Below are 13,200 nucleotides of genomic sequence, written 5' to 3'. Positions count from 1 at the left end.
GCTGGCAACCAGTTTAGGGTGTCCCCTGCCCACTGACCGATGATTGCTGGGATGGGCTCCAGCACCCCCGCGGCCCTACTGTGGATAAGCGGTGCAGCTAATGAGATGAGATGAGACATACCCAACAAATGCAAGACGAAGTGGTTTTGGTTATATGTTCGCCATTACATTCCCAAAAAAGTGATATAAAAGTGAGATAAAACGAGGTAAAAGTGGTTATAGTAGCGAGGGGATGCAAATCTCGGCAGGATGCATTTCTCGGCATAATACCTGCAGCAGATGCATAGCATGCATTCCTGCACAGGCAGGCGCCTGCACAGTCGCCTCGCCTCTCTATATGCGTCTTCTCGTGGTAAACTGAAGCTCGCCGCCTCCCTTCGCCGCTAATCCTCGGATCTTCTTCCCCGGGTGCAGGGCACCGTTTTCCGCCCACGCGGCGCCGATCGGGAGATGACAGCTGACCGGGGTGGACTCCAAGGCAGGCGGCTGAGCAGACTTTGCCGAGGAAGTTGCCGTCCGAACGGTGGACTCCCTTTCGAGCTTTAGGTGTTTATCTTGTTTTGTTTTTTTCCTCTCCTGCCTGCTTTTGCGGCTCCAGCCGACCACTCTCCCCATGCCTCTGACACGCCACCTGTCAAGTTAGCTAACACGCTAGCTGGCCAAGTTAGTGAATAAAAACCAGTAACTCTCGATAAGGTCGAATGTCGTCCGTGATTTCACCTAAACCGACCTTATTAGCATGTAGCCACGTTAGCCGGATTGGTCTAATGCCAAGGGGGCTAATTAGCTGCACAATTAGCTTAGCTGTTTTGCTAATTTAGCTAACTCGGTGGAACTGGGCCAACTCTTCTTGCTTGCTTTGCACTTTAGTTTTTGTGTTCTTTTTCAAGCTTACTTTGCTCAGCATGTTAATTGACTCTAATATGGTAATGCTCTCCTGTCTTTGTGTGAAAATAACATCTGAGTAAACAAATAATCTCTGATTTGAGATGTAAATAGGATATTGGAATGATTGTAATTCACTTACAGTTTACGATAGTGCATTTTAAATCATAATTGTTTTAAATTCAACCACAATATATTCTGCATCTCGAAACTAGTCGATGTGCAAAATCAAAATACAATACTGTACTACATTTGAAACTATCGTTTTAGTTCAGAACTTTCTCCCCACTTTACCTCATCTCACTTCTCTGTCTTCTGTCAAATCAATGCACAACTGCACTATTTACATTGCTGCTTATCCTTTGCACATTTTCAAATCAAAACCTTATATATTTTTTATATAATTACCTTTTTTACTCAGTTATTTGTATTTTTGTCTTAATTGTCGCATGTTTGCACGTGAAGTATGATGAAGTAATTGTATTTGAGTTGTGTGTTTTGCAAATATCACCATGAAGTTGACATTTGAATTGAGATCATAATCATTTGATTTTCGAGATCATTTGTCTTAGGTGTTGCCGGCCAAACTAATAACTAAATCATAACAAAGATTTTGCATTTTCCCTTACTTAGTTTGTATTATTTGAAAATTAAACTTGGGCAGTAGTGAGAGGTGTAAGATTCAAGTCACATGACAGACACTGGCCAAAAAATTACCAATTAACTATTGTAAGAAGGGTTTCGACCACAGGCGTCCCGCGAGCCAGATCAGGCCCGCCAAGGGATTGAATCCGGCCCGCGAGACAACACTCAGAGAAGCGCAAGAGAAAAACAAGCTGCAGGTTAAAATATGTCAACTTGATGTTGCCAAAGCCAGGTGCCTCTCACAAAGACACTGTACTTGTATTTATTTCTCTCTCTCTCTCTCTCTCTCTCTCTCTCTCTCTCTCTCTCTCTCTCTCTCTCTCTCTCTCTCTCTCTCTTTCCACCCCTTTCTCCCACTCTCTGTCTCTTTCACTCTCTGTGTCTCTCTTTTTCTCTTTCTTTGTTCCTCTTTGTCTCTTTGTGTCTTTTTAACTTCATTTGCTCTAACTTCCGTTTTTCCTTTTCTCTCTTTTCTCTTCCTCTCCCTTCCTCCCCTTCACGCTTTCTTTTCTCTCCTTCTGTCTTTCCATTTCTCTTTGGATTTCTTTCTTCCTGTCCCCTTCTTTTCCCCCTCTCTCACAACTTTTCATCTCTTTTGTTTCTCACGCTCTCTCCCTCTCTCTGTTTTTCTTTCTTTCTTTGTCCCGTCCTCTCTCCTTTTCCCTCCCTCTCTCTCTTTTATTCATCTCTTTTTCTTTCTCTTAAATCTACTAGTCCGGCCCCCGACAGAATGTTTGTTCTATCGTGTGGCCCCCGAGTGAAAATGAGTTTGACACCCCTGGTTTAGACGGTCAACGGGACGGGACCAGGATAAACTCCCGTCCTTTTTTAACCCCTTTTTTTCTGTTTATAAAGTTGTTGATTTTAAATTCATTATAATGTTATATTTAGAAGAACAGAGTAAATGAACAGAATGACCTGTGGGGCGGCAGTCGCTTAGGAGGTAGAGCGCTCGTCTTGGGATCAAGGGATCCCAGTTCGAATCCCGGCCCGTCCGTGTTACATGTCGAAGTGTCCTTGGGTAAGACACTGAACCCCTAATACACCCAATAAGCAGGTTAGCGCCTTACATGGCTGCAAGGCCGCTATTGGGAAATGTGGAGCACATTGTAAATTTCATTATTAAAACTGACTGTATTAAAACTGTCTGAATTATTTATTCAATAAACTCCTTTTTTCCAGATGGAGACCCTGATGAACGCCGTGTCGCCTCGCTCACCGGCGACCGGCAAGAAACTCTCCGAAGTGGACTTCCACTCGGGGGCTACCCTGGAGCAACTGTCTGCTCAAGTGTCTGAGCTGGTCCTCCTGGAGCAGGGCAGCTTCGGGGACCAGGCCGCCTTGGAGGTCCACACGGCGAAGGATTTTGTTTTCAACATGTTAGGTGCTTCAAATGCGATGTGTCAGATCAAACCATTTCAAGACTGCTAAAATGACCCATCCTTTCCCTTTTTTTTCTCCTCAGGTTTAGTCCAGAAGGTTGATCAGCGCCTGCCAGTAGCCAACGAGTATCTACTTCTCTCCGGAGGTGCTCGAGAAGGCGTCCTTGACCTGAACCCAGAGGACTTGGGTAACTACGCCAAAGGTGCCGACTTTGACCTGGACTTCACCCTTCTGGTGCCGGCCCTTAAGCTCCATGACCGCAACCAGCCCGTCACCCTGGACATGAGGCACTCGGCGCCATGCCACTCGTGGCTCAGCCTGCGTCTATGCGACCCGAACCTCCTGTCCCGGTGGAGCATCTGCTGCCAGGAGGATAGCGAAATTCCTGCCGAAGAAGAAGAGGAAGAAGATGGGGATATGGGTAAACAAGTACTTTTAGCTCTACTGGTGTTGATTCTGTTCCTCGAGAGTTGGATTCCTTCACGCTTAAGATGTTATCCCTTCTCTAACGCACCAAAACCAATCATCAGGATCATTATCATGCTTCTGCAGGGCTTGCTGATGAGCTGATCATTTGAATATGGTGTATTGGAGAAGGGTAATATCCTAAACTTGCAGAAGTCAGACTCTTGAGGACATTATCATTTTTTTCCTTCTCCATTTCACCACAACAAATCATCAGGATCATTATTATGCATCTGCATGGCTTGCTGATGAGCTGATACTTTGAATTAGGTGTGTTGGAGAAGGGTAACATCGTAAAAGTCAGGCGCTTGATGAAATAACCAGGTTTTCCCCACATCCAATACACCTCAACAAATCTGCTGGGTCTTTTGCGGAGATAGCTGACAGGGCAATAATAAGAATTAGGTTTGTAAGAGAAGGGAAACATTTAATGTATTTTTTAATGTATAAAACACATTCGGGTATCACGTGCACCCCTAATTATTTTGTTGAAAATCAGTATCAAATTTGGTTTCACTTTTTCTCAGCCAAAACAAAGCATTTCAAGCGATAAACGTTGAATCTGTGCATCCTTGATTGATATAATTTATCGACAACGTAAACTATGAACACCATACGATGTATTTATTTAATGCCTTTTGACGTCCAATTAATCATCAGATACACCAAAGGGATGATTCCCTCTTCGCGCTGTTTTGCATTTGTATCTATTAGGACGACTTTCGGTTTTCTTCATTCTTTGACATTCGTCTCTGGTACCCTGAATAAAATAAGCTTGATAATGAGATGAAATTGAATGCAATTTCTAATATCATCAATATAACTTCTAGTAGTTAGTTGCAACCTGGGTTCAATTTCCGTTTCATCCAATGATTTGCGATTGTGGTCAGCAATATTTTTGTCTGATCTATCATTGGTCTGCATTTGAATGATTGTTTGCATTTATATAGCGCTTTTCACGTCACTGAAGACCTCCCAAAGCACTTTACAATGTGCTTCACACTCGTAAACACACTAACTACCCGATAGCAGCATCAGCCATGCAAGGCAACTACCTGCTCATCGGTGGCATTAGGGAGTCAGTGTCTTGCCCAAGGACACTTCGACATATTACACGTAGGAGCCGGGAATCAAACCTGAGACCGCTTGATCCCAAGGTTACATAACTGTAAACCCTTCTGCATAACACGCATCTAAACTTTTGAGGGAAAACAAAAAGTGCATTAAACACGAATAAATACAGCAACACATGTACTAGTCAGATTCTTGATATTGTAATATTGTTAGCCTCCAATTCGCATATTCAGCAAATGCTTATTAGCTATGATTATTCTAGTTGGTGGTGTTGGAGGAAATAAACCTCACAAACATGCAAGATAAGACTTGAGTCTTTGACCCATGACCGGTATAGAATAAATGTATGATTTACTGCTCCTTCCCTTGCCGGTCTAGGGAAAAGTTCTCTCCTGTTGCAATCATTGGAATCGTGTGTTAGAGAAAGGAACCATTCATTACTTGCACAAGTCAGACCCTTGAGATTATGATATTGTTTTGCCTCCTCCGACATACATTACCCGCAAGCTCTGCAAATACCCGATAATGCCAATCATTTGAACTTGGTGTGTCGGAGGAAAGAAACCTCGCAAGCATTCAAGATAAGACTAAGGTCTGTGACCCATGACTGGTATAGAAGAAATGTATCATTACTGCTCCCTTCTTTTCCTTTGCTAGTCCAGGAAAGGATTTCGCGTGACGTCATGTGCATCCCAAAATGTACACATTTGGCCATGTTGGATGGGTCCACCAGAATTGGTTTGATGTTGGCACAGCTCCACACTGATTTTATTGGATTTTCAAATGAAAGAGGAACGTGTAGGTCAGGGGTCAGGAAACTTTTTGACTTAAAGAGCCATAAAAGCAAAATATATTAATTTTATTTTGGGAAAGAGCCACAACATATATTATGAGACAAATTTACTAAATTGCTAAACCCGCGCCCCAGACAAAAGCTTAGTCTTCAACACATTTATATTTGATGATTTGATAAAAATTATGAAAAGAGAATTATGCCAGAGCCCGTGTCCCAAAATCAACAAACATAACACTTTAAACCTGTCTCTTTCTTGCAATTACTCAAGATCGGTTGAACTCATTTTGACCCTTTTTTTTCATACATATTGGTTTCAAAACTAGATGCAATCAGTTATTTTGTAAAAACGTCACAACATTCTGCAAACAGGGAGCCTGATATGCTTACCTTTGGCGTAGGGCGAGAGATGGGAAGGAGTGCTTGCACTTATTGCATAGCTCCACCCATCCCTCCCACTCACCCAATCAAATAACTTTCAATTCTCTTCCGGTGTTTTGGCGTATTTACAGTTTGTTCCTTGGATTTCATCATAAGGTGTCTGAACACTGAACACAGATTATATAGTGAGCTTTTATCTAAAGGTTTCTTTAGCGTTTTACAGGCAAAACGAGTTTTTTTTTTTTTTTTTTTTTTTTTTTTTTTGGTGACACCTTGACTGTAAATTGTAGTAAAAAAACGTGTCCTATATATTCTGCGAAGTACTGCTTTGTAATTCAGCTTTGGTTTGGCTTTGCGTGTATCTGAACAGGATAAATGGCTCAAGTTTTGAACGAGATGTAAAAAATTTGCATGCAATCAAATTTGTCTCTGAGCCACAGGTACTCATAGAAAGAGCCATCTATGGCTCGTGAGCCATAGGTTCCTGAGCCCTGGTGTAGGTCATTGTTTTTTGTGACTTTATCATTTATTTATAAGGACTCTTACCTGGTGAGTGGAGGCCAGAGCGGGTCCCACTTGCAATGCACCCTTCAGAGATAGAGGGTGCGCAACCCTAGGCAAAAATATTGCCAAATACGCCCTAAATAAAGTGTCCCTGAAAGCCTTGCTAAAAAAGAGTGCACCCTTATTCGGTGAGTGGAGGGCAGAGATAGGCTCTAGCTAAAATACCTTGCAGACAGTAGTGCGCTGTTCGCTGGGTGAAAGAAGTCCCAGAAATCGCCTTATATGAGCCCTAACCCTACACGCTTTTCTCTAGCTTGTCATGTTTGTACACCAGTGAACATTTGTTGTCATAACTTAGTCTAGAATGTTTAGCGACAGCTAAACTTGAGCTTTGATCGCCATATTTCGATTGTCAATCACAATAAAATGAGGTAAACTTACACACATCCAGCATGGTCTCCAATACCCGAGTTGCCATGATGTTGTTCACGTGATTAGGAACAATCTATAGAAGAAATGTATCATTTACTGCTCCTTCTGGATTATCTCATGTGTGACCCTTTCTGACAATTTCTTCATGGTGACGTTTTTGTGTTTTTCCTTGCCCTCATGTAGCTTTCAGATCAGGGGATGGTGTAATGGTAGTCCGTGCATCACTTAAGAGATATTTTGTGATGAAGGGCTATACAAATAAATGCCTTGACTTTGTCGTTCCAGGAAAAGGTTCTCTCCTGTCGCTAGACTCACCTCAGTCCCTCAATGGGTACTACTTCTCCCCCGCCCTGGTGACGGATTGGTTCTGGGGGGTGGTGAGCGAAGCTGTGGAGGAGCTGCGCCAAAGCCCCCAGAGAGGCATTCCCACTCCAGAGCGCCTGGAAAGAAACGGACCAATCACGACCATCATCCTGCAGGTACGTTCGAGCTTGAACCGAAAAAAATGTTCCTCGAAACAATTCAACCCTCACCAGTCCAAACGGCTGCAGGCGGGCTCCAGCAGGGTCCTGTACGACCTTCTGCCGGTGGTTTCTTTTCGGGGTTGGCCCGCTGTGGCCCAAGGCTGGCTGACGGCTAATCACTTCTGGGACGGGAAAATCACGGAGGAAGAGGCCATATCTGGTTTCTACCTGCTGCCATGCTGCTCGCCACTAGGGGGTCGGCCCGACCGGGAGTGGAGGCTCGCCTTCTCACGCAGCGAGGTACTTTTGGTTTATAGTCTTTGACACGTCTCATTGAATTCACGTCTGGAGCCTTCCTTTTACACAAGCCGTATGTAATTAGTGACGTCGGTTAAACACGTTATTAACACACTCTTATTTTAATGGCGTCAGATTTATTCAACCATTAATGGAGCCGAAGAGGCATTGCCGCTTATGCTAATGAGGGCAGCGGCTACATTAGCGACGCTCAGAAGATCCAGGGGTATAAATCTTTGCAGCTCAATGACTGTTAATTCAAATGTGGATTAGGAATCAGTTTTTTATTTACAATTGATGATCTATTCCATCACTTGTTTTTACAATACCTAATCACCTACTGGGTTTCCATCGTTCGTAAATGTGCCTTTTTTCCATAGCTTTCAACATCAAGAACACAGAATGATATGAAAAAGAAAGAATATCTGATTTTATTTATATAGATACTTTATTCATTCCCGCAGGGAAATTCACATATTGTTGTACTGGTTTTTTTTTTACTATACTGAAATCAGAATTTTTGTTATTGAAAAGGACAGAACAATAAAACTTAATCTATTCTGCAACTTCCCCTCATATAAAAGTACAAAAACCCACAGGAATTAAGAAGGAAATATAGTGTAACAATCTGTGAAGCCCTTTGAGACTCTTCGTGATTTAGGGCTATACAAATAAAAATGACTTGACTTGACTTGACATATTGAGGGAAGAGAGTGCATTTTTCCACCACTGGATGTCGCTGTTTGGTGTAGTGCATCTGAAAACGAGCCCGAGGAAGAATAATATTTAAGGGGACTCAAAGTAACCAAACAGCTCAATTTTACATCTCATATTTTGGTCAAGCCTTTTACAAGTTTTGTCGGTACTTTGTGTGAGCTCCCTCTACTTGTGGCTTATGTTATGTAAAATAAATGCAAATTTCTCCCTCTACAAGTCTTTAAAAAAATAAAAAGAGGAACAATTGTATGATACGTTTTGTATTTTGCGTATTATTTTAATATTTATTTTTTAAACCTCTAGGAGGCACTCACACTTTGTTGTTTCAATTAAGCGAACATTCACAAATGAATTTTACTTGTTCAACGGCACTTGTCTTAATTAAAAAACAGTATATTTAAAACCTGTGGTCCAGCTGACCGTTGACGAATCCTTAAACCGCCAGGGTCGTAGCGGCACCACTTCTAGTGGTGTGTCTTGGGCAAGTACAGGCTGGTACTGGCCATCCCCGTCCAGGGCGTTTTTTGTTTTTCAATGATTACCACTAGCAGGAGAAGCTTCCTGATCTGACTCAGATACGGCGCCTTCATCATCTGGCTGCTGTTGTTTTTCGATGTAAATCGTCATTCCGACGAACCTCAGTTTTGAGGCCCCAGCGAAGTCGGCGCACACTTTGCGCCCAAAGATGTCTGGTTATCGTGTGACAATTCCGATATTTATGGGGAAAACCTTTCTGTTCTATTCAGCGTTGCGTCACTTGTTGCTTTTATATTTTTGTTAAAAAAATAAATTGTGGTGATGACGTTATGCTGATCTACTACCATAATATTTGGCATTTCCTGAAAAAAAAGGGCATAGTTGCATTTTGTATGATTGACCTCGTGAACCTCTTCTCCAATTGGCCTGAGATTCAAGATGTGTTTTGCTGTCACTACAAAGTAGTACGCTAAGCCAAAAATATACAAATCTGCTTTGTTGAGCCGTCAATATAGGTCATCACAGTTAAAAGACGTGTCCGTTTGTTAATCCAGGTCCAGCTGAAGAAGTGTATCCCCTTCCCCATGGCCCAGGCTTTTCAAGCTGCCAAAGCGGTTCTCGCTCGTATCCTAGCCCGCCCCCGTGTGGGCCTCAGCCTCTACCACTTGCGCACGCTTCTTTTTTGGGCCTGCGACCGATTGCCAGCCGCCTACCTGTCCTCCCCCGACTCGGATACCCCCGGCCGCCTCCTCCTGGGTCTCCTCGACGACCTGGCCCATTGCATCCTGAGTAAAAACTGCCCAAACTACTTCCTGCCACAGTCAAACATGTTGGAGCACCTGACGGACAGCCAGGTTCTCCTGGTGGCTCGAAAACTGGCCCACGTGCGCTCCGATCCGAGCGAGCACTTGCGTGCCGCCCTGGATCAAGCCCGGCAGGCGGGCCAGCTCAAGAAGGAGCTGGCGAGCGGCACCAATGGCTCGCCAGGGCACCACCACATCAACGGCGTGGCCTCGCCTCCCGAGGACAAGCTGGCCCAACGGCTGCAGCAACTCGTCACCGAGAACCCGGGGAAGTCCATTTCTGTCTTCCTCAACCCGGATGACGTCACCCGGCCGCATTTCCGCATCGATGACAAGTTCTACTGATGGAGTTTCAAGGACTCTCGATTGCCGTGGAGATCGTCAATGAGTACTGGAAGAATGGATGCGGCATCAGAGCACGTTAACACACACAAAGAAAAAAAATCTTATCCCATAGACAGAAAATTTTATTTTTTTCTTATCTCAATAGAAAATGTCTTTAAACTAGCAATAGTCCGTAAATTCTGGACTACAGAACGCACCTGATCAAAGGTCGCATGAGCTCATTTAAGCACAGATCGCCATTATCTCTTGTACGAGCCACACTGGATTTAGACCGCTGGCTTAAACAGCCATAAAATGAACTCATTCACGTCCATTTCTTACATTTCAAACTAATCCAAAAAGTAACACTATGATTAAGACACTTGTAATTAGCCAACTGTCAATCTATATCAAGTCGCACACTAATCAATAGTCATTAAATTGACATTAACATCTAGTCAAGTCATGCTTATTTGTGACGCCCTTAATCACAAAGAGTCTGCACAGGCCACAGATTATTGCAAACCACAGACTATTATGACACCATCCCCTGATCTAAAACCTGCATGAGGGCAAGGAAAAACTCAAAAACCTCAACATGAGGAAAATTAAGAAACCTATCTATGCACAAGGGCAACAAAAATTAGTATACATAAATTATTGAAAAAACTATGACGTCATATTAAAAGAGGAAGAAAGAATAGCCGCAGTGTTTAAAATGTCGGAACAAAGTTGAATTTAAGGTAATCTATGTGCTAAATAAAATAATTTTGCCTATTTCAAGAAGTTTACACTCAAGTAGCAAGATAGAAAATGCGTTCTAAACATTGAAAAACATGAAAACATACATTCTCTATTGTTTTTTTTTATAAGTTTTAAATGCATTTTTTTTGTGCAAGTTAATATTAAAGAAATACTAAAAGTAAGTGAAAAATTCAGGTAGATCATTTTTTCTCTATTAGGATGGAAGACCAGTTTTAAAATGAGCAGTATAATCGAAAATGTGCATGGTAAAATCATTTTATGTTTTTTCAAATTATTTTAAAGAGAGAAAAAACATATTTTTAAAACTTTGTTTTAGACTTAATGTGTTTTATATTTATTTTTTCCAGTTGAGTAAGATTATTTGACTGAAAATAGGAAAAATAATCCAGTCCCCAATTTTTCTTGTTTTATATATTTTATTCTGTTTTGATAGAAAATATTTCTTAAAATGAGAAACACTCTACAAGGTGCTTGATAAAATAATTTTGCGTATTTTAGAAACAATATTTAAGAAACAAGAATATAGTAAAATAGGGGAAAGTATATTTGTTTAAAATTGCTTCAGTTTTAATGTGTTTTTATTATTTGTTTGCAGTTTAAGTAAGAAAAAACATTGACCAAAAAAATCTAGTAATGACTTTTCTCAAATATCTTTTGTAATTGGATAGAGCAGCTGTCCTAAAATGAGCAGAATCCTCAAAAATCTGCTAAATAAGATCATTTCTCTTTTTGTAAAGGAGGATTTTTACATTTTATTTGAAAATAAGATCAAATATCTAAATAGGAAGACAATTTATTACAAATGAGCAAAATCTGTGTCGGATGGGTTAAGATTTTATTTTTTGCAGTGTTCCTCACGCTGATGGCATCTCATACACTCCAGATAAGGGGCTAGAACTCTCCCCGACGTCGGATTCCTTCCGAGGACGATGGGACCGAATGTAACGTTTCATCCCCGGTGGTCTTTCTCAGGTACCAAGAATCCTTATATTGCTATGACTGGAAGATTCAGTGGATAGTGGAATGTACCAAAGAGAAACACAGGCACCAGAAGCAATGATAGCATTCGCAAGCGCAAGAAAAAGAATGTTTTTCACTGATTAGTGGTGTCTTTCGTCCACTAGTCTGAGATTTCAAGATTTTCTCTTTGGTGGTTTTATCAGGCGAAGAGAAGCACAAGACAGCCAAGTTTACATTCTAGAGACTTCATGTTTGTTTGTTTTTAACAAAACTGCTGTTTCTATACATGTTGTATGTGTTTTTGCTAAATTGTTGAAGGTGAGGCAACTAGCAAAATCTGCAGAATGTTGACAAAAATGGTGCAAACGAAACAAAAGTCAGTGGAAATTTCCCTGAATCCTAGCTTCACAGCAGTTCTTTGTTGAGACTGAACCCTGCAGGTGGTTTGAGAAAACTCGAGGCCTCCCCTCCGACAGTAAATTAAAACACCACTTACAACAATGTAGTGACTGTATAACGACTAAATGAATGGATTCATTGAGACGTCAAGTGAACTAAAGTAAATAACAACTACATTCAAGTTTATGGATAAACTTAAGGTGCATTAATCACCACTATATGATTACCATGATTAAATTATAAGAATAGAACAGAAAAACAAATACATTTATCAGTGTATGGAATAATGTCTGGCCGGACACCTGGGGCTTGCATCTTTTATATCGGGTGTGCAACTTGCACAATATCTCTGCCCGGGTGGGCGACAACTTTTTCAAGAAAAAAATAAAATTGTTTTTATTTTTTTCAAATCAAACGTTTGCTTTATTCCGATTTTGAAATCTTAGTTCGGTTTGGAAATTTCGGAATTTTGGTTCATTAGACAACTTGCATACTCGGCAGCAGATCAGCAATCAGAAGCCTGCATCGAATAACTTCGTCCTTCCGGACTTTTGCGAGCGTTATAATGTCGTGCTTTTGCATATCGTTTTCCAAAGTTGACGCATAGAGAACACAAGAAAAATGGAGAAGTGGTTAGGAATTAAGGCAAACCGGAAGAAAGATTCAAAAGAAGCTAAAAAAATGTATGGTGCTACAAAACGTAAACGTACATTTAAAGCATCGTGGAAAGAGGAGTTCACGTGGCTTGTAGCAGACGACGCAACGCAATCATTGCATGAATGAAGATGAGTCAATACAGGTACATACTGATGGCAGATGGAAAACAGCGATGTCATAGACATGCAATGAATGTTATAAGTAGATTTATAATAAACTTAATTTTAAAATGTTGCTCTGTTATATATTCTGATTATCAATCCTAATACTTTGCAAAAACGTTTTTTTTGCGATTAGTCATCTTATTGCATTTCAAGTTGTGAAAAAATGGGGCAGGCAACTTTATGCCTGCCCTGATGATCGGTAACTTAAAAAAGTTTCAGACACTGCATTTAAGACTATATACAGGACTGTTCAAAGGTTTAGGGGTCATCCAGACAATTAATAATAATAATAATAATAATTTCCTTTGTATTGTCATTCTTTGTAACAATGTACACAGAACGAAATGTCGATACACCTGACCCGTTGTAGCGAGCCGATGCAGCCGCAGCCAACAGAGGGCGCCGCCATTTTACCAATTAGGTATGACTCGGCCGAGGCGCGAACCAGCGACCTCCCAGTCTCAAAGCGGGCACACTACCATCTAGGCTACTGAGCTGGTAATTTGCACCTTTAAAAAAATTATTAAAATGAGTTGCAAAACAAATGGAAAGTATTAATGATTTTGATTCGTGGAAATAAAAATGTATCTTTAAAATGTTGCTTTTGTCAA

The 13,200-nt window shown here is 41.2% G+C and overlaps 1 protein-coding gene across 1 annotated transcript; it reads left to right on the top strand.

Annotated features, from left to right (window-relative positions):
- The first annotated feature begins 271 nt into the window (after positions 1 to 271).
- Positions 272 to 12,862, top strand: tmem102 (transmembrane protein 102). The gene is made up of 6 exons (XM_088348370.1): positions 272 to 546; positions 2,713 to 2,914; positions 2,996 to 3,334; positions 6,848 to 7,041; positions 7,114 to 7,326; positions 9,072 to 12,862. The coding sequence occupies exons 2-6, from the start codon at positions 2,713 to 2,715 to the stop codon at positions 9,663 to 9,665; spliced, it is 1,542 nt and encodes a 513-aa protein (XP_088204496.1). The 5' UTR covers positions 272 to 546; the 3' UTR covers positions 9,666 to 12,862.
- Positions 12,863 to 13,200: the final 338 nt, after the last annotated feature.

Source organism: Urocampus carinirostris, chromosome 11 (assembly GCF_059441175.1).
Source record: "Urocampus carinirostris isolate Australia breed hairy pipefish chromosome 11, RoL_Ucar_1.0, whole genome shotgun sequence".
Classification (NCBI taxonomy): Eukaryota; Metazoa; Chordata; class Actinopteri; order Syngnathiformes; family Syngnathidae; genus Urocampus; species Urocampus carinirostris.
Note: the sequence above shows the minus strand (reverse complement) of the source record. Positions and strands in the feature narration are given on the sequence as shown.